Below are 20,679 nucleotides of genomic sequence, written 5' to 3' on the forward strand. Positions count from 1 at the left end.
ATAAGATAAATTACAAAGCATATACTAGCTTTAATGAAAGATAGTTGTCTTAAAAGCACTTAGTTTTTTCTTAGCTTACATGTTAAAACAGAAAAGAACACAGGTAATTTTATAGTCCTTTATAAATAATGCTCTTATAAAATAAATTAGGCATTTAAATAAGTTTTTCTTATTTACAGCTCACCAGGACATGATTATAGCTTCTCAAGTTTATCTAAAATAAAAGATAATATATATATCAACATTTTTGATGAAATGATTATAGAAAAACATGAGGTAAAGTACAATTATTATTATAATGCTGAAATAATTCTAAGGTCCAACTGAGTGAAGTCTAGTAACATATTTGTAAATTTGCTCTTAGATTCAATATATATTTCTAACATGTTCTAAAAAGCATTTGGGCAACTTGAAATGAAGCCAGACATATGAAAAGTCAGTTAAAAAATAACAAGAGATCATAAACCATATGTGGAAGGAAGAGGGGTAAATATACCAAGAATTTGGGAGAAGTGGGTTTCTGCAATTGAATGGTACATTGAAATGTGAGCTTCCTGATAGCCAACATAGAAAGATAAGCGAAAAAGGGTTATATATTTTCCACTGTCTGATCAAAGGAAATATACCACTTCTACACAAAAGACCAAATGATTTCTAAATGCCAGTTCTATTAGATCAAATGTTAAAAGTTACTGAATGTGGCCCGGCCAGCATGGCTCAGTGGTTGAGTGGCGACCCATGAACCAACCAGGAGGTCACAGTTCTATTCCCAGTCAGGGCACATGCCTGGGTTTCTGGCTGGATCCCCAGTGGAGGGCATGCAGAAGGCAGACAATCAATGACTCTCTCATTGATGTTTCTATGTGTCTTTCCCTCTTCCTTTCTCTCTCTGAAATCAATAAAAACATATTTGAAAAAAACAATGAAAAAGAAATTGAAAGCCTATTTGAAAAAATGACATAAACTTCCCTAACGTGGTAAAGGAAACAGATATACAAGTCCAGGAGACCCAGAAAGCCCAAACAAGATGAACCCAAAGAGGCCCACACCAAGACATCATAATTTAAATGCAAAAGGTTTAAGACAAAGAAAGGACCTTAAAAGCAGCAAGAGAAAAGCAGTTAGTTACCCTTAAGGGAGCTCCCATAAGACAGTCAGCTGATTTCTCAACAGAAACCTTGCAGGTCAGAAGGGATTGGCAAGAAATATTCAAAACAATGAAAAGGACCTACAACCAAGATCATTCTACCCAGCAAAGCTATCATTTGGAATCCAAGGGCAGATAAAGGGCTTCTCAGACAAGAAAAATCTAAAGGAGTTCATCACCACCAAACCAGTGTTACAGGAAATGTTAAAGGCTCTTCTTTAAGGAGAAAAAATCAAAATAAGAAATGTGAACATAAAATGGCAATAAATACATATCAACAACTGAATCTAAAAAACAAAATAAATAAGCAGAACAGAAACAGACTCATAGATACAGAGAGCATTTTGATGGTTGCCAGATGGGAGGGGTGTTGGGGATGGGTGAAAAAGGTGAAGGGATTAAGAAGTACAAATTGGTTGTTATAGTATAGTCATGAGGATGTAAAGTACAGCGTAGGGAATATAGTCAGATGAATGTGGGAGTGGTAGAAGACTTCTTCCTTTTCTTAGCACCACCATGAAGTCTCAACACAAGATGAAGAGTGGACTCCTTCTGAATGCTATAGTCAGACAAAGTATGTCCATCTTCCAGTTGCTTGCCAGCAAAGATCAGTCTTTGCTGATTGGGAGAAATTCCTTCCTTATCCTGGATCTTGACCTTTACATTTTCTTTTATATCTGAGGGTTCAGCCTCGAGAGTCATGGCCTTCTGCATAAAGGTTTTCACGAAAATCTGCATCTTGGGGGTGGCTCCTCCACAGATGGCGAATGGGAAAGGAAGAGCACCTTGGGAGCCAACAGGGTTTCCTGGTGCCCCTGCCAGAGCTTTCTTCTATATTCTTTAGAGTATTTTTTAAGTTTCTTGCACTGAGCATATCTACTATAATAAAGGTATTACATTAAAAATGTAAATAGCCATACATGTGTCACAAGCTCCACAACAGGTCATTATTTTGCTTTAGTCAGTTATTTTTTTATAAAAATTAAAAAGGGAGAAAAAAATTTCTATTTACCCTTCAGTTTCTTTTTAAAAGAAAGAGAAGGATTTTTTAATATTTCCCTACAAGTTTGTGAAATTATTCATCACATGATATAAAGTAAATAGTAGAAAATCTATTTATTTTAACAGGATCACTGTTTCAGGAGCTGCAGCGGTCATTCATATGTAAGAAAGAATTGGCTTGGATCCATTGTCTTCCCCTTCTCTGCTCTTCTGCAACAATCTGAGGTAATAGAAAATGATTCTTTGCTGATTGTTCTTTTTACCTCTGGCCAATAGAAGCATTTACTGATGTCTCTGAATCAGATTCTGTGATTGGCAGATTGTTAGGTCAGTTAAAGTGATCTTGTATTTGAGAGCCATTGGGGTGTTGGAGTATTTGAAGGTTTTAGCTGTCTCTAGAACAGAAGGCACCCACAAATTTATTTCCTAAAACTTTAAAGTATATATTGGTAAAGACTGGAACATCTAGCCTTACATCTTAAAGCAACATTTATATTTGAATATAACAATTTTTTAGGACCAAATTCACAAATGTTCTGATTAATGATGTTGCTTTCTAAGCATGGGTTCTGGGTGGGAGCTTTGGCTCCTCAGCACTGTTTATCATTATGGTGAGACTGATGATTAGTACCTGTCTCTGTTATACCCCCAGAGGGCCCTGCTGTTGGGTTATGTAGCAAGAATATGTCTACATGACCAGAAAAATATAAAAACTACAGTCTAGACTCCATTTGGGGCTCTGTTACTTACAGAGCTGTGCCAGATATAGAAGATTCGGAAATGAATTTTCTACCTCCATGGAGTTCACTGTCTATAGAAGAAAACGAATTTCAGTACAACCTGATGATGCTGTAGAGCTTTGACAGGGGTATGAGATAGGTGCAGTGATACAGGAGGGAGTACCTTACTCTTCCTGGTTTGGGGGGAAGAAAGGGGTGGTTCCGAGGGGTTGGGAGTGGGTAAGAGGGGAATGAGGAGGGGAATGAAAGACCAGGGAATTATTAACAGATAAGACAACTTTTGAATCAAGTCCTAAAGATGAGTTTGTCAAGCAAACGAGGGCATTTGACTCAGCAGGATTTATGTATTAGTAAATACTGCATTTGGCCATATGCCACAGAAAACCTAACCGTGGCTAACGTAAAGGGTCCATTTATTTAATCTAAAAAGAAGTCTAGATGCCAGTGCAGCAGCTCAAGAATATCTTCAGAAACTGCTTTTGTGTTTCTGTTCCACTGTCCTTGTCATGTGGCTTTCATCCTCAAAATTGCAAATCATTCGCTGCACCTCCAGCCTCATATTCCTGTTGCAGAGAGGAGTCAGGGTGAAGCATGAAGTGGCAGGGCCTGTATTAGAAACACAGACACTTCACTGGATAATCCCAGCAGACTTCTTATATTTTGTTGATGTGACTTGACCACTACATGGCTGTCATGTTGCCACCTAAAACTGTTGATAAGAATGGAGAAGAGAATGGATATTAAGGAGGAGAGTATAAATGTCTGCATAATATGCAGTCACAGGATGTCATGAAGGAGCATGTCGCAAATATGAGTGCTACAAATAAAGAGCAATAGAGATTTAAGTTGTTGGAAGGGACAGGGCTTCCTACGTTCATAAACCCCTTCATATGATTCTCAGTCTCAGGCCAGACTCTCGGATAGAGAGGCAGCTCAGAATGTGAGCTTCAGAGGCAGACAAACCTGGGTTGTAATCTGGCTCTACTACTCATCAGTTGTGTTGTGATCTTTCACAAGTGACTTAAATTCTCTGAGTCCCAGTTTCCTTATCTACAAAATGGAGAGAAGAGCAGTGTCTATCTCATTGAATGATGTGATCTATATCAAGCACTTGGCACAGTGCCTTGTACATAGTAAGTGCTCAATAACTATTAAGCTAATGATTATTAGTTATTAAGATTGTAAATTAGCTCCTCTCTACACACACACACACACACACACACACACACACACACACACACACACACACACACATGATCCCTCCTCCTGTGGACCTATAGGTTGTCCTTCCTGCTGTTGCAGTTTTTTCTCTTTTTAGACCCAATGAAAAATGTAATGTTGTCTTTTAACATTTTCTCTGAGCCTGAATTAGATTTTTTTTAGAGTTTTTATCTCTGTTACAGTAACTTCCTCATTTCATACCTTCTTACTCCTGCCTTCTTTACACAATACGTATCAGGCAGGCACCCAGCACGTCAAGGGTGCCTGGGAACAGATCACCGTGGAGGATCTGATCACCCTTGCACAAGTACACGTCCGCAGGGCAGCACGTACCCCTGCAGGCCTGCTTCCCCCTGTGGAGAAGACTGAGCGGGGCTATGCTGTATTTGACTGGTGTTTATTTTCATCATGCAGAATCGATTATATTGATATATTCTTTCAGATTAATGGAACATTCCAAGTAAACATTCCACCAGTTTTGCTTGGGTATACTTGGAGTAAGACTTACATGTCTCCTAAAGAAGATTATAATGGGCAAAATTTAAAAGAATGTACCTTTTTAAATATTTTTGCTACCATTGAACCTCAAATATCATATGTCACCTGTAATCCAGAACTAGACAAGGTATGTTTTACATTGAATTATTTTTATATATACTATCAAAGAAGTGTAAGCTATCTTAAAAACCAAGAACAATAATTTCAGAGCTGGCAAAACACACACACACACATTGGTGCTTGATATTTCCCTGTGGGAACAATATGTATGGTACAATGTTGAAGTATTTTAAACTTGATTTTAGTTTTCAGATCATATAGATGTTTTGGAGAGAGCACACATTTTTACAAAAAATTGTAAGGCGGTATTTCCCAACCGAAGAATCATAACAACTGTTTTTAATGATGACGGGATGCAGATCTTAGTAACAAGATACATCAAGGCATTAAATCCACCTCAGCAGCTCCTGGATATATTTCTTCATGATTCTAATGCAACACTTGTAAGTTATATTTATGTTACTAGCTTTGTTAAGATATAATTCACATACCACATAATTAACCCATCTAAAGTGTACAATCCAATGATTTTTCATAGAATTGTGCCACCATCTCCAGAGTAAATTTCAGAACATTTCATCACTCCAAATTGACATTTTTAAACTTATTTTTTAATATTAATTTCGAGTATAAGTTTCTCACTGAAATTGTTTTTCCTTCAAAGACAGTTTCATGAGAGAAAGACCATCTGTGTTGTAGTGAGTCCTCTCAAGCCCCAGAGGGAAGATCTTTCTGATCCCCTTTATTTCCACCCACTTGCACTGGAGGCTCACTGTTGCTGCACCGGCTTATGTGACCTTACTGGCTTCACAGCTTATCTATCAAACTTTGAAAAATGATGCAAAACTTTCTTTGACTTCCAGGCAAAATAAAAAGTGATGTGCCTACAGGGGTTGTGTTCTTCCAAGGATTGCTTCTCACAGGATTGCTTCTCATTGTTCGTGGGAGTGAAGAAAACAGTGTCATATTTTTCTGTGTAAACTGCCAACATGACACTTCCCACCCCATCCCTATGTGACTTTATGCCTATCTATTTACCAGCTGACAAAAGAGACACATACTCAAAATTTAATTTCATATAAAATGAAGATTTATTCATTATAGACTCAAAAGAGGATATAGCTCCTTCCACTTTGAGAAAGGAAAATATGAAATCATAAGTATAAACCTTCCCCTTAAAAGAATGTTTTGATTAAAGGGCATCTATGAAAAATCATGTGTACCTTATATTTATTCAGGTTTGACTGAGTCAGTTGGCTCTCCTCAGGATGTTTGTCCACTATAAAGCTCCCTTAGCTGGACTCGACGCTAAAATCAAAACTCCTAATTCAGGTGCCTTCTGCTACCCTACCCTCCGCTCTTCCATCCTGCGTTTCCTCCCGCCTATGTTTCCTGACACCCAAAGTCCAGGGAGATAATAGGGCTCTTAGATTTATTTCAAAGACAATATTTGTGTGTGTGTTTTTGAAAATATAAATCCTAGCTCCTTTGCTTGTCAAGGGCTGTGAGCCATGACAATGTAGGAGGTCATAATAGCTGATAAATGGTGGCTATTGCAAATCAGTGACAGTGTCAGTGCACTTTGTGTTAACTCATTATTTATTTGTATCCCTTTCTCCTTTCCTACTTTAGCCTGAGTTCTTGTCTCTAGTCCTAGAGAGGGAACAATTAATGGTATAGTTTCTGTTGCTTGAGAAAGCAGGCTCTACCAGCATCTTCCTGCTGCAGCAGTTCATACAGTTTATATTAATACAAGTCGTTCTGATTTTGAACCTTAAAGCAATTCAAACTTATACTATTCTTCAACATCTCTTTTCAATTTTAACAGTTTTATTTTAAAGTTTATGTGTGATGTATCATGTTTAAAATGTTAATAATTTATTACAGTGAAATGTAATGGTTAACAGGCACACTCTGGAGTCAGGCTACCTTGGGCTTATTCCTGGAGACCCCATATATTATGTTAGCTGTGTGATTATCCTAGCACTCTAAGCTTGTTGCCTCTTCTGAAAAACAAAATAATACTAGTAGGTACTGCATAGGATACACTAAATGTAATAATAAGCATATAAAGCATTGTGATGGGCATATAGTATGTACTCAATAAGTGTTACTTACTATTATTCTAGGACCTCATAGCTCATTTTGTATCTTTGATTCCTGTTATGCCTGATACACTGGATGAAAATGATGGTTTTGATATATGGATGACATCAGAGGTAACAAATTACATTTTATAATTAAAATGTATAGTATTTCTTACTTGCTTTTCTTTTAAAGAAACCTGTCTTTATAATATGTAGTACTTTTGCCTGTGAAATTTGAAATCATTTGATAATTTAATTAATCATTTTCATTTCTATTAACAATCCATAGAAATAATTCTGAAAGACCAAAAATCTTACTCAATGTTGTAATTGGTTGCTCATGAATGTTTTGATTCAATAGAAACTTCTGGAGTACAATACAGTATTCTGACAGGCTCCAGAGAGAAATATGGCTTGTCACTATGGAGCTGGTCAGACCCTGAAGTCTAAGGCAAATGCTCCCACTTCCCAGGTCTCCCAGTCTCCCCACATCTGAATGAAGAGCCTGTAGAACAGTGCTCTTTCTTAGCACTTGGATTAAAGTTCTCTTTAGATTCAACGCCAACTAAAATACAGACACCATGCAATATTTGGGACATATTTATAATAAATATTTGTTTATCCAAAATTCAAATTTACTTGGGCATTCTACTTCCCCTCCAAATCTGGCAACCCTAATTAGAGCCCTTCTACCATCCACCTTACATAATATTTAGTTGCTTATAGATTGACCCAACACCCATACTCTGTACATATATATCCCAAGTTTAATCTCCTTGAATAAATAGGAAGACTAGATTCTTATTTACTTTTATCTTTATCACTTATGCACTGCTTTAAATTTCATAAGCATTCCATAAATATTTTTAATTGGAAAATATTAGTATGATGGGAGCCTAAGAGAGAGGCACTTTACATCTGGAACTGATAGTCCTAGAACTTATCTGGAATGTTTTAGAGGCTAGATTTGAGCTGAATTGGATTTAAGGGGCCCAGGGTTAACTTCATAGGTAGGTTACCCAGCCTTCTGCTCAGTGAGAACAAAGAAGACACAAGCATGTGGTCCTAGTAATTCAGTAGAACTCAAAGAGGTGTCATTAACTTTAGACTCCAAAAACACTGTGATTTCCTATCAGATGAGGTTCCCTAAAATACCAATCCATATGTCCCTGTTTGCCCAGAGCAGTTTAATATTTGTCCTAAACAAAAATGTCCCATTTTGGATGGTACATTATTTGGTGACTTACACAGTATTCACATTAACTGTCCCACAGTAAAGGTAACCCCTGTGTTCCAAGCTAATGCTCTCTCCTCCTAATGCTGAAGTGTTTTATCAGGCAAATGGTGCCAGAGCTTTCTGCTTTGGACTAATCCTACTATTAACTGCATGACTCACCTTTCTCTCCACCACCACTTTATTGTTGTTCCTGTTGGTTTTGTTTTCCTTAGCACTGCATCAGTTTGGCTATTGGAAATAAGGAGGAGCATGCCATACTTCTCTGTAATTTCTTTTTGTATTTCGGAAAGAAAGCTTTGGTCCTCCTGGGAACCTCAATGTTAGAAGTAAGTGCTGGAGTTAATATTGAAATAGTGTAAACAAAAATAATCAGCTATCAGCTGCAAGTTTAAAAGACTTCAACCCCAAGTTTCCATCTTTTCACAAGCTAATTAAGGAATTTTGTGGGCAGTTATTTAGTCAAGAAGATGATGTTGGTTCATCAAAAGTTATACGATGTAAAGAATGACATCCTTTTGTTTTTCTTCTCTGTCAAAGAATACTAATAGTACTATTTCATGGGGTTACTAGAAATATTATATTACATAGTAAATATATGGCATTGAGAAGAGCAGCTAGTTGGTGGTAGATACTCATAATGGTGGTGGTGGTGGAGGTTGGTGGTGTAGTAATAGTTACAGTAGTAGTTGTGGTTGTTAACCACTATTGCCACCATCATCTTTATATGTTTCTAATACTATATTTTAAGATCCTTAAGAAATACTTCTACCTATTCTCCATTGCTCAGTTTTTACCTATACAAGAAGTGGGCCAGAAATTCATGTTTACTTACCCGAAATTTTTACAAGTTAATTATATATGTACTCCTGTATTCATACCTCCAGAAAGCTGTCTTCTTTTGAACTGTTTCTGTTTCAACCTGAATATTTTGATCAGTGTCAAAATTTCCAGTCTTGTTTCATGAGGGTTTTTTCATGATCACTTATTTCTCTATATTCCCTTGACGTAGTTTATTATTTCTGTTTCAGGATTGTGTTAGCTAAAAGCCTATGGTTAATTTCCCCCTATGATCTCTGTTGTAGTTTTAAGTACCGCTAGATGGCAGCAAACAGTTAACAATATTTCAACAAACAGTTGCTTTTGGACCTGTGAATCAGTATCATGGGTGGCACCCCTCAGCTGTGTGTTTGACCTCAGCTCTGTGGCTGAGGTGGAGTCTCCTCTTCACTGTAAAGGAGGTGAACACAGTGATAAGGAACTAGAGCTTTGGATTAGGGAAACCAGGCTACACAGTACGGTGTTAAGAGTAGGGGCTTGGGGGTCAGTGAGAGAAGGTTTTAAAACCCAGCAATGCCATTTACTAACTGTGTGATCCTTTTTTACTTCTCTGAGCTTCTACTATCTCCTCCCAAAACAGGAATAATATCATTTACAGTTACCCTAGACAAGCTCCTTAACCTCTGATTTTTCATCTGAAAAATTAGCATAATATTCCTACCTCACAGAATTTGGAGTGAATCAAAGCAAGAAAATTAGTGTGAATTCTGAGCAGATTACTTGATGCACATAAATACTCAATAAATGGCAGTCATTTTTGTTACCTGAAATTTTTATTCTTTGCTAAGAAAGGTTTGCACTTCAAAAGGTATGTGCAGAGAAAAATTGTAACATAATGATGACTTTTATTCCTCAAATGGTTTCCCGATCTTGTTCTTAATTTAATGGCTTTTTAACTTCACTTGGCTTTTTCGGAGACTTAGGCCAGTCTCTATTCCCTAACTGTGTGGTGCTCACCCCCAGTTTCCAGAGTATGTTCTATGCAAAGCAAGGCTGGTCCATATAGCACCATAGTGTGAATTAGCAACAATGCCCCTACCTCAGAACACTTCAGGACTAGCTGTGGGGAAACTGTCATAATGCACTGATTTTGTTAGAACACATGTCTTATTGCCACGAGGGAACACCTGCAGGGCCACACATGGTAGCACTGGCTCAAGTTCTCTCATTTGCCGCCTCATGCTAGCCTGGGCCTAAGGATTTCTGGAGCTCTGGCTTTTTTCTTCTCCAAAAAACTTGAAAGGCTCTAGAAAAGACTTTTAGAAATCAAAGATGTCACATGCTTACATTGTAATTTTCACATTAAAAAATGTATTAAGTCAGTTACCTTCCCCAAATGACTCAACTTCTGTTCCTCATACAGGGGCATGTGGCTTATGTATTAACTCATGAAAATGATGAATATTTGCTTTGGAATCCACTAACTGGACAGTGTCATAAGCAGTTTGACCCATTTTGTCCTTTACAAAGTGTAGACTGTTTGTTTGATGATAGAAATGTAAGTATATGGGGGTGGGTGGGGGAGGAGCTTACTGTGAGCTCTCTCCTCAAGAGTCAAATCTGTGGCCCTCACCCTGGCTATACCTCACCATGGCTACAGAATCACATGAGGAACTCTGAAGAAAATATAAATGTTCAATTAGAATCCTTGGGATGTGGGGCCAGGGAAATCTTTTATCCCTAAAGCCCCCGCCCCCAGATGATTCTGCAGTGCCTCCAAGGTTAATGCTCCTGAAAGTCTGGAATGTCTTTACCTCCTACCTCAGAACTTCCCTGGGCTTCTGCCACTTCATGGGATAGCAGGACTATAAAATTTTGCTTCATCCTAACCAGCTATGGGCTTTAGGCTCCCATGGGCCTGTACTGATTTTATGTTAACGTTTTAATAGGTCTGGTTTAATATTCAACAAAATAATACACCAATGGCTGTATATTTTGACTGTTCAAAGGAAAGTTTCTGGAAACAGTTGCTTCCAAAAAATGTTCAAGGGACACACGCACAAAGCATACAGGTAAATCATAGTTTTCCAGGTGTGTCAGCATGAAAGTTACCCTTGGCTCTCATCTTTACTAGTTGTGACAGCTCTTGTTATGTTTATACAGCTGATTGCTTATTGAATTATTTGGCAATGGTAATAACATCGAGTCTTCTCTGCCATCTAGCCTGAGTTTGGGCTAGTATTGAAAGAAGATGGGGAGGAAGAGAGGCAGACCCGCTGGCTGACCTAGGAGGCAGACCAAAGCACAGCCCTGAGATCAGGAACCAACTCAATCACCAGACGGGCCAGTCAGTGCCCCTGCGACATACCCAGTTCGCTTTGTACTCGGTTTCCCAGAATCCATTTCAACAGCTGTTACAGGATTGAGGGCCATGGTATGGCAGGCCGCAGGCAATTGCAAAATCCAAAACCTAGGAGCTATGAGCCCAGGGGGAGAGAGGGAGGAGGCGAGATAAAGACAAAAGAACAATAGAAAAATAGGCAGGAGACAATTTATAGAAGGTGCTTGTCTGTATATTTGAGGCCAGTTACAATATCAGAATGAATGCATGGTGGTTTGGGGGAAGAGATCAGGAACATCAAGTGAGGGGGCGTCTCTCCTCTTCTATTTCTTACCCCCAAGCATCCTTCTAAACATGCTCCATGCAGCTGCAAGCATACATTTATATGCTTTATACATGTGCGTTTTCCTGTTTGTAAAGTTATTTTAAAGAGAGGAAATGTGCTTATCTCTCCTGAGCAAACCACATTTACAGCATCCACGGGCCATATCTTGCCTTTCCCATCCCAAAGTTGTGAGTGAAGCATTGCTGTCTTCCAGGGAGGGGAGGCTATATTTAGAGATGAGGTTTCTGGGTTACTGTTCATCATGGCATCATTCATCCAGGTAATGTTTATTGAGTGAGCTATGAGCCAGCGCTGGTGGGTATAGGTACCCCCAGGAGGAACGTGTCTCAGTATTCTTGGGACTCATGTTCTAGAGGAAGGAACAGCAGGAAACAAGCACTTGCGGTGCAGAGAGATAAGTGTTCTTACAGGAGAAGTGAATGTGCTTTGCAGGGTACACAGCAGGGGGGACCTGACGGGAAGGAGAGCTGCATGCAGGGGCTTCCTGGAGAAACAGTGATGCAGCAGGACGAGGAAGGGTGAGCAGGAGCTGGCCCAGCGAGAGCAGGAGCAGCAGGCGTGAAGACAGGCGGTAGCTGGGAGCTGTCTCTCGAGGAGCTGAGAGGCCAGCTTTGCTGCCCCAGGGACTGGGCAGAGATGAGCTCAGGGATGAGCCGCGTCCTGGTAGGATTTGGGCCTTTATCCTCAGGGCAATCAGAAACTAACCTTACCAAGGCAACGGCTGCCATGATCAAAATTGTGTTTTAAAAGCCACCCTCTGCCTGAGGGTGGAATCTAAACCCTTTGCCAAATTGAATTGATAAATATAAAACTCATTGTTGCTTTTGACTTGTATCTCTACTGATTTTTTTCCTGTAGGTTAATGGCCCTTGATCTTCCGCCTTACCACACTTACACCACAATAACCACTATCTATAGGGAACACTGTGTTTGTTACCACAATTGAGAACACAAATTTGAGTGTGCATAATGACAGTGTGGGGATTCAGAGATAACTTAACAGGGAAGTCCTCTTGAAGCGTTAAAGGATATGAATTCCCTGAAAGAAAGGGGTCTTTGCCAGAAAAGGAAATTGGATTAACATCCATAAATTTATCAAGTCACTGTAACCCAGGCCTCTTTCTCAGGCCTGAAGGGGACCTAACTAATCCACAAGAGTTGCCTGGATTGGGGGGTTGAGGGATAGGGAGAAAGGTGTGGGGGAGGGACACGGCTTGGAGGGACAGCAGTCAGGGAATTAGTTACCTGTCCTGTCTGGAATAGTTGGTGGCCCCTTCAAGATGATGCTGGATTTCATATTTCCTTTCTCCGGTATCTCCCATCTCCTGCCATGTTCTATTGCAGGAAACTCCCAGTCTTGACCCTGTTACCTAATCTAGTGGTTCTCCAACCATGGCAGGCATCAGAACCACCTGGAGGGCTTGTTGAAACATGAATTGCTGGGCCTTACCCTCAGAGTTTCTGATGCAGTGGATCTTAGGTGGGGGTGGAGAATCTGAATCTCTAACAAGTTTCCAGGCCACACTTTGGGAACCACTGGTTTAGATCACCACCTGACAGACTTCTCAAATCACTCCTGAAATTTTCTGGGACCTAGAGGCCTGACAAGTGTTGCCCCCTTTTTAAATCATAACCCTCATTCCACTCATGAGGGAGAAACATCTGTTCCCTTCTCTCCATCTGCCTCCATTTCTCAGCTCAGAAATTCCCAAAGTAAAAACTGTAACTTTAGCTCCTCACTCTTGTCTGTGTGAGCCCTGCAAGGAGGGGAGGGCTAAGTTTGGGATGGGGCCGGGGGTGGACTTGAGAAGTCCTGGCCTCCTCCCAGCACATTCTGCTGGTGGGGGGAACATGGTCGAGCACTGCTCCCTGCTGTTGGTGGGGTGCTAGAGCAAAGGCCTGGGGACAGAGGACTGTGTGTGAGCACATGTGTGTGTGCATACAAGTGCAAAAACCTGGCTCCTGCCAGCTGAAAGAAACAAATACCAAAGAATAAAGAGGATAAGCCGTGTTAGGAGAGTGGTAACAACAATAATATCAGATGTTTATTGAGCAATATGTGCCAGGTTTTACATGTATTATATTATTTTAAAATTTTCACAAATCCCCAGAGACGTGGGTACTATTATTGTCCCTCTTGTAAAGGTGTGGTAACTGAGACAGGTTAAGTAACTTCACCAAGGTCACAGTAAGTGGAAGAGACCTGTGCAGCTGCCAAAGATTATCTGGTAGAACCAGTAAGCGTATCAAATGCTTGTTGGAATAAATGAATTGGAGGCAGCAAACTTGTCTTACCCATAGAAAATACCTTTTGTGAATCCATTCCCCCTACCTGTTCAGTGAAGTGGTTTTAAAATCAAAGAAAACACTGTTACCTGTGTTTTACCTTTGTGCCTCTGTGATTCAATGTTTTCACCATGAGACAGGTTTGGGTTCCCCCTCATTATAGTTAGCACTCCAGGGGTGACCGTGATGTAAAAATGGTCTCCCTAGAATCTTTTCTAACTTTCAGTTGTCTGTATTTCAGCCTGAAGAAATAATTTATTCTGATACTAATAAAAGCATGGTAGATGATCTAAAGAACAGGTATGATTTGTAAAATTTCATTATGATTAGCATGTTTTCTCCCTAATCTCCCAATAAGCCACCTTTTAGTCCTCTTGTTACTGGTCCAAAGTTCAAGTACTCAACACTTATAAAGGCCAAAACTCAAAATGTCAGAGTTTGGAGTAAGGAAAGGTTTATAGATCAAGAAGATGCCAACTGAGAAGATGGGAGCCCTCCTAAGTAGTTTCTCAAATTCGTCTTAAGAAAGTACAGAGTTAGGCTTCTTTTATGTCAAGGGAAGGGGAAATGGGAGGGGCAAGAGGTAAATGATGACTGCAGATATCTGGGTACCAGCAGGGATTTGAGGAAGACCAAAAAATTTCTAAATCTCTTTGTTCCTGGTCTGTTGACCCCAGCTGATGATCTGGTCTTGAGGCTCCTGCAAATCTTTGATAAACAATCATTGTTTTTGTACACATTCCCCTTCTCCTCTGGAGAATCACCTTCCAGCAAAGGGCTGTTTTTGTAAAAACTCAGGCCTTAACCAGAATCCCTCTAATGATTAGCATGTCTATATGCAAGAACACAGCAGGCTTGAACAAGATGTGGTTGGGGGGGTGGTCAAGCATTTCACTCCATTACACTCTAAACTAGTCTCTCAAATCACCTATTAGATTCAGAAACAGAAGCATGAAATGGAGATTATAATAGTTACTTCCATTGAGTCATCTGTCTCTTGGTACATGCATTGAAGCATTCCCTGCCATCCTGGATGCTGCTTTTCTTTTTTTTTCTGGATGCTTCTTGAAATGACAGGCCAAGTTAAAAATGGTTGCCTTTGGAAAACAGTGTGGGCTACTGTTGGGAAGTTCTCAACACAAACACCTGTTGAGCCTATAGTAATAATGCAGTAGCTAACACTTCTTGAAAGGACATGAAGGTAAATGGCCCACTAATTGGTTAAAAACATCCAAGTTGGGTGGTGGAAACATCAATACTGTCCCTCCGAGGCTCTTGCCTTTCCCCAAACACACACACACACACACACACACACACACACACACACACACACACATCCCAAGTTGTTGTTCAGTCAAGCCCAAAGAGTCACAATCTTTGCAGCAGGCCTTTCCTACTCCAGATGTGTCAGACACTTCTAGATCTGACTGTCTCCAGTGACTCATGTTGACATAGCAGACTGGCACGTGAGCTACTGCCAACTAATCAAAGCCAAGCAAGACATAAACCATTTGCCACTCCCTTCTTTCACTAGCACATAACACCCACCTCTTATTCCCTGCCTTCTTTTCCAGTTCTTAACAAAAAAGGGAAGAAATGCAGTTGGGAAATGGTTCCCAACTTCTGGTTTTCATCAGAATTGCTTCCTGAACTATTTAAATATACAGGTGCCTGGGTCCCAGACCAGACTTGTTGAATCAATATCTGGAGATGAAACATTTTGATTAAGTTCTACCTGTGATTCTGATGTCCAGCCACTACTGAGACTTTTTGCAAACTCCAAACTACTTAGTTACACTACAGACTCAGCCAAGAGGGACTCCAGCAGCTTCGTCTGAAGCACACACTGATTCTGCCCAGAGGACAAGCTTTCCAGGAGGGTCCCATCAACCAACCCACACTGTGCTCCACCTCTCTCTCTCCCTGGTACAGTTCATCACCAGGCACTGTTTTGGGGACTGGGCACACAGGCAAAAATCCCCGCCCTTATGGAGTGTACACTGTTGTAGGGGAAACTGATCATCATACTTAGCAGTCCAGTGCCTTGTTTCCTCCCAACCCTGCTTACTGAATTAACTGATCTAATAAACCCATACCTGCTAACAGTTTCCCAGACCAGATATCTGAATTTTCGTAAAGGCAGTCTGTCTTAGAAACCCAGTGTCCTATGTCAAAGGAGAGTCTTGGAGAATAGGAATGTCAACCCAGTAATCTGACAGTAGGTGTCACATCACACCCAGTAGGTAGGAGCCTACACATAGTTAACTGAAAAAGAGATGTGCCTTTGACACCTAATGGCTGGCTACCCCAGGAAGCTTCTTGCTTCCCCAAGCCAAGAAAGAACCTGCTTCTCCCAAATGTGATTCATGTGAATGACGGCAGATATCCCTAGCCAGAGGTCTTGTTTCCTCCTAAATAAAAAATGTATCATCCTCATGCTTGAGTAAAAGTGACAAAGCTCTTTTCACATTTTTTATTAAATGAGTTGTAATTTGTCATAAATATAATCATTGTAGGATTGAAAGGACTCTGAAATGTAAAATTATGGAATGGCGACCTAAGCAGCCAACACGTTGGAATCGACAATGCACTTTTATTTTGCGACAAATTCTTCCTAAGCTAGAACTTGGCCTTGGAAGCTTTGTTTCCTCTGAAGAAGAGAGTGAATTTGAAAGACTACTACAATTTTATTGGGTTTGTATATGATTTGATGCATTAATGACACGTTTTTCTATTTTGTTAATTGTCAGGTAATAGTACTCTTATATATCTCTGAAATACCTTTTATCTTGATCCTAGGTGATAGATACTATGGCATTAAAATGCATTTATTTATAGACCAAAAAATTTAAAATGTAGTGAACAGCTATTACCATGACCACATTGCATGACATTTTCTTGAATCAGTCTTATGTTTTATGATGTGTTAACCACAAACTTTGGAAAAAGATGCCCAAAGGAAACCCCCTGCAACTAAGAAACTAAAAAAAAGGTCTCTAGATGGTAGTAATAGAGTGGATTTCCTGTCCTTGGTTCTGGGCAAGAGGACTCCAGGCAAGCTTTAATTTCTCCTGTATGCAAATTACCCTCAAATTTATACATCCATCCTCAGCTTCTCTCCTGACTTCTTCTTTTATGTATTTGCCAACACATCTGACATCATCCTGGATGATAAAAAAGCATCTCAAACTCATCAAGTCCATAACCAGCATGGTGGGCATTTGGCACAGTGTTCGGGTCCTCCTTTCTTTCCCCTGCCAAAGCCCCAGTCCTGGGAATCCTCTTACCTCTTCCTCCCTATGAACTGGTCCAGCGAGTTTTTGAAGCCTCGCCTCCCAGGAGTGGGATTCCTACCCCGTCATCTCCTAGACTAGAAGATGACTCCTCTGAGAGTAGACAGGAAGGAATCTGTCGGGAGTTGAGTACCTAGGTTGCCAGGGAGGGATCTGCAGTCACTTTCCATGAATAGGGGGGCAGTTCTTTTGTGTTGCTTTCTTTTTAATAGGCTTGGGGGTAAACAGATAAGACAGTTAAATCCATGCCAAGGTTTAAAACTTGGAGCTCCTTTGTAAAATTTTGACTACTTAATAAACAATAATAATCATAAACCTGCACTAAATCCTGTAGGTAGGGTTCAAATTCTGCCTCAACCACTCTCTAGCTTTAACCAAGTTATCTAACTTGTCTACATTTTCTACTCTATTGGGCAAGATAAATAGGGATAGAACTACTTACATGTTTTATGGTTGTGGTGGTGAGGATAAGTGGAGGTAATATTTACTGTAGCACCCAGCAAGTGTTTAGTAAATGCTAACCATTATTTGTATTCTCTGTGCCAGGCATTGTTCTAGGCACTGGGTTTGTGCATTCACAGAGACTAAGGGCTAGTTAGACTGACCAGAAAACATGTAATTGCAACACAGTATTTTATTATATAAGCTAAGGAAGGACAGTGTACTATGCAACCATATGGAGAGAGCATGTGAGCAGATTTGAGGATCAGGGAAAGCCTCCAGAAGTAAACAGTCAAAGGCCTGGAGGAGGTTTATGGTTTGTCTTAGGTAATTTTGCATAACCTATGTTCCATAACCCTTTAATCCTGTCTCACAGTTATCACTTAATGAATATAAACAACCTATGTTAATACATTCTTCCTAAATTCTCACTTAAGTCCCTCATTTGTAAGACCAAGTGATTTTCTTGTTGGCAGCTTGCTGTTCTAGAAAGGGTGCAAGTATGTGGAATGTTAAGTGTGCAGGCTCTGGCATCACCCTGGCCCTGCTCCTGTCTGTAGAGTAGGGATTATAACAGAACCTACCATATAAGGTTGTTTGAGGATTAAATATGTATATGAAGCATTTAGCACTGACCTAGGACAGAGTAAGCAACCACAAAGTAACCATTATTATTTTATGACTATGGTTTCTTTGAGGCTTCTGTAATCTTTTTGCATACAATTACTTACATGACTGTAATGTGGGTTTACATGTCATTGTGTCTTTTGGTCCAGATTGCAGGATTTCCCATCCAGATGTCATACACTGATGTGCAGTCAGTGGTTGACGCCGTGTATCAAACTGGAACCCACTCCTCGGAATTTCCCCAGACAGAATTTGCTCTCGCTGTATACATTCACCCATACCCAAACAACATATTATCTGTGTGGGTCTACTTGGCCTCCTTAGCTCGACAACAGTGAAAAGGAAGAAGGGAAAGGAAGAATTGTACCATGGGCCCCCTGACCAGAGCAACCAGAACTTTCCCCGGTACTTTGGGATTTTGCTTCTTAACCTCAAGTCCAGCCAAGTGTGAACCCACTTTTTGGTTCACTTATAGAGTTGGGCACCATGGAAACTCACTCCCTGAGTTTTTGAGGATGAGTCTAGATGACCTCCTCACCAGACGCCTCTTCAAGGAAGAACCTTTGAGAAGTCTTGGTGGCCTTGGGTTTTATTCTGGGAAGGAAGAAATTCTGGCCTCTCCCTCTAAAGCCAGTGTTACTCAAATTGTGGGCCTCACACCACCTCCATCAAAACCACCTGGGAACCCCTGTTGAAAATGCGGATTTCCACACCCCACTCAAGGCCTATTGAATCAAAACCTCTGGGAGTGGAGCTCTCGAACCTACAGTATTTTAAACAAGCTCCCCAGATAATTCTGATGACCTATTAAGGGTTCTCTGCCTTATAGAATGTTATAACTAAAGTGAGGCTGGTATGTTTGAGGCTGCTTCTGATGCAATTCCAGGTAGAAGTTATTCAAATAGAAACCCTAAGGTCATTGCCTCTCATCAGATAAAAGATGATTTCACTGATGATGAATAATAGGAAAACCTGCTGTGTTGTGTTGAGGGCTGAGGTCAGCTTCTGGGGGCTTCTCAACAGCTTTTACTTGAGATGCTACTAATGTGAAGTCCTTTCAGCTCCACGTATTTGTAAGGGACTTCCAGGAAACTAATGTGCTCTCCTGATCCTGTGAAAACAGGAGAAAATGGTTGCACCAAATCTCAGGATTTCTTTTTTCCTTCGTGAACAGCTCCCCATTCTGCCTCTGGCACTTCCCTGTTGCTTTCCTTTCCCAGTGTAGCCCCAAGGAGGCCCATCGAGATCCTAGGAGCCCCTCAAGAAAGAGTGGACAGGGATCTAAGTAGGAAGCACTGTACTTTCTTATATGTAGTTTTTTATTGTTCTGTGCTTCCTTGAGAAACGGATTTATACTTGTTATATAACAACTTATTTGTTTAAAAAAAATCAAAGGATACAGATTTTCAAGTGTGACGAGAGTAGTTTTATATGAAGTAAGGATAAGAGAAAGAAATGTCACCTCTTGCATTGCAGGAGCGCTGGGGCTTCTTGGGTCACTCCAACAGGCAGAAAGCAGGGACCCCAAATTCATCCTCAGGGCCCCTCAGTCTGTAACCTCTTCACAGTGCACCTGCAGAGGCTGGTGCCAGAGAAGACCTTATTTATTTGCAGTGATGTTAGTCTTAGACCAAACTTGGGATTGCTAGAAAAGTTTAAAAAGTAGGGATATGGGGGAAAGAATGTGTTATTCTCCAATGTTAAAACATAATTGTGCATAAGAAAACTCATCAAAATTTTTGTTTTTATTTGAACAGTTGTGTTCAAATGATATATGAGTTTCATTGTAACAAGTCTCTGACATTGATTGGGGTAGCACAAGATGTTATCTATGGAAAGATGAGGTTGCCAAAGAAATGCCGCATGCATGAAGTTTATTTCTGTGGCACTTTGAATGTTTACATAGCTGTTTGTTAGTTGTTTATAGTTTTAGAATTGATGAGCCACTTAAGAGTAAGTCAGAAAGTGTTCATAGACAAGCACGGAGGACTTTTCTGTGTTACACACACTTTTTTTACGTGTGTACTGTACATGTTTCTTAACTAAATTTTTTTCCTGAAAATTGTGTAATTTTCTGCAATGAACTGTTTTTCATTTGAATGTTTAAAAATACATTATTTTAAATGTAACATAAAATTTTAAAGTTCTTTAAATCATTCCACAAATAATTACAAAGTGTAAAGGTCAAAAAAGATCTGTGTGCTACCTTAAAGCAATCAGGCAGGAGGAGTCCCCTCTTACTCACAGGGGGGTGAGCCTTTTTGTTGCATAAAGGCCTTCGACTGATTGAATGAGGGACACTCACGTTAGGGAGGTATGCTATTGTGATATAATAAATATATCTTTGATCTTTGTCCCCAGTTCCTGACATGAGAATTGTCCCAGTTCCTGACACAGGGTTCTCAAACACTTGGAATTTTTTGAGTGATAGGGCTGAGAGGTGTTATCTTTTGATATTCATAAGAAGCCTCCTTAAGCACACCTGAGTTTATGCTAATAAGGTGACTCTTGGTGGATCTTGGTGGACCCCTAGATAGCTTCAGAATGGGGGCTTCTCCATGTAGCCTCTGGACATT

The 20,679-nt window shown here is 40.1% G+C and overlaps 1 protein-coding gene across 2 annotated transcripts; it reads left to right on the plus strand.

Annotated features, from left to right (window-relative positions):
• Positions 1 to 255: 255 nt before the first annotated feature.
• CC2D2B (coiled-coil and C2 domain containing 2B) lies at positions 256 to 20,229 on the plus strand (the record flags this gene model as incomplete). 2 transcript variants are annotated; one of them, XM_081158470.1, is made up of 10 exons in its annotated part: positions 256 to 276; positions 2,276 to 2,374; positions 4,914 to 5,111; positions 6,798 to 6,887; positions 8,205 to 8,318; positions 10,193 to 10,327; positions 10,719 to 10,841; positions 13,984 to 14,042; positions 16,259 to 16,436; positions 18,253 to 20,229. In XM_081158470.1, the coding sequence occupies 10 exons, from the start codon at positions 256 to 258 to the stop codon at positions 18,439 to 18,441; spliced, it is 1,206 nt and encodes a 401-aa protein (XP_081014596.1). In that variant the 3' UTR covers positions 18,442 to 20,229. The 2 variants fall into 2 exon arrangements, with proteins under 2 accessions (XP_081014596.1, XP_081014597.1); XM_081158471.1 differs by lacking the exons at positions 13,984 to 14,042; positions 16,259 to 16,436 and having other exon boundaries at positions 18,253 to 18,499.
• Between the last annotated feature and the right edge of the window lie 450 nt (positions 20,230 to 20,679).

The sequence above is a fragment of the Miniopterus schreibersii genome (genome assembly GCF_964146895.1).
Source record: "Miniopterus schreibersii genome assembly, chromosome: 14".
NCBI lineage: Eukaryota > Metazoa > Chordata > Mammalia > Chiroptera > Miniopteridae > Miniopterus > Miniopterus schreibersii.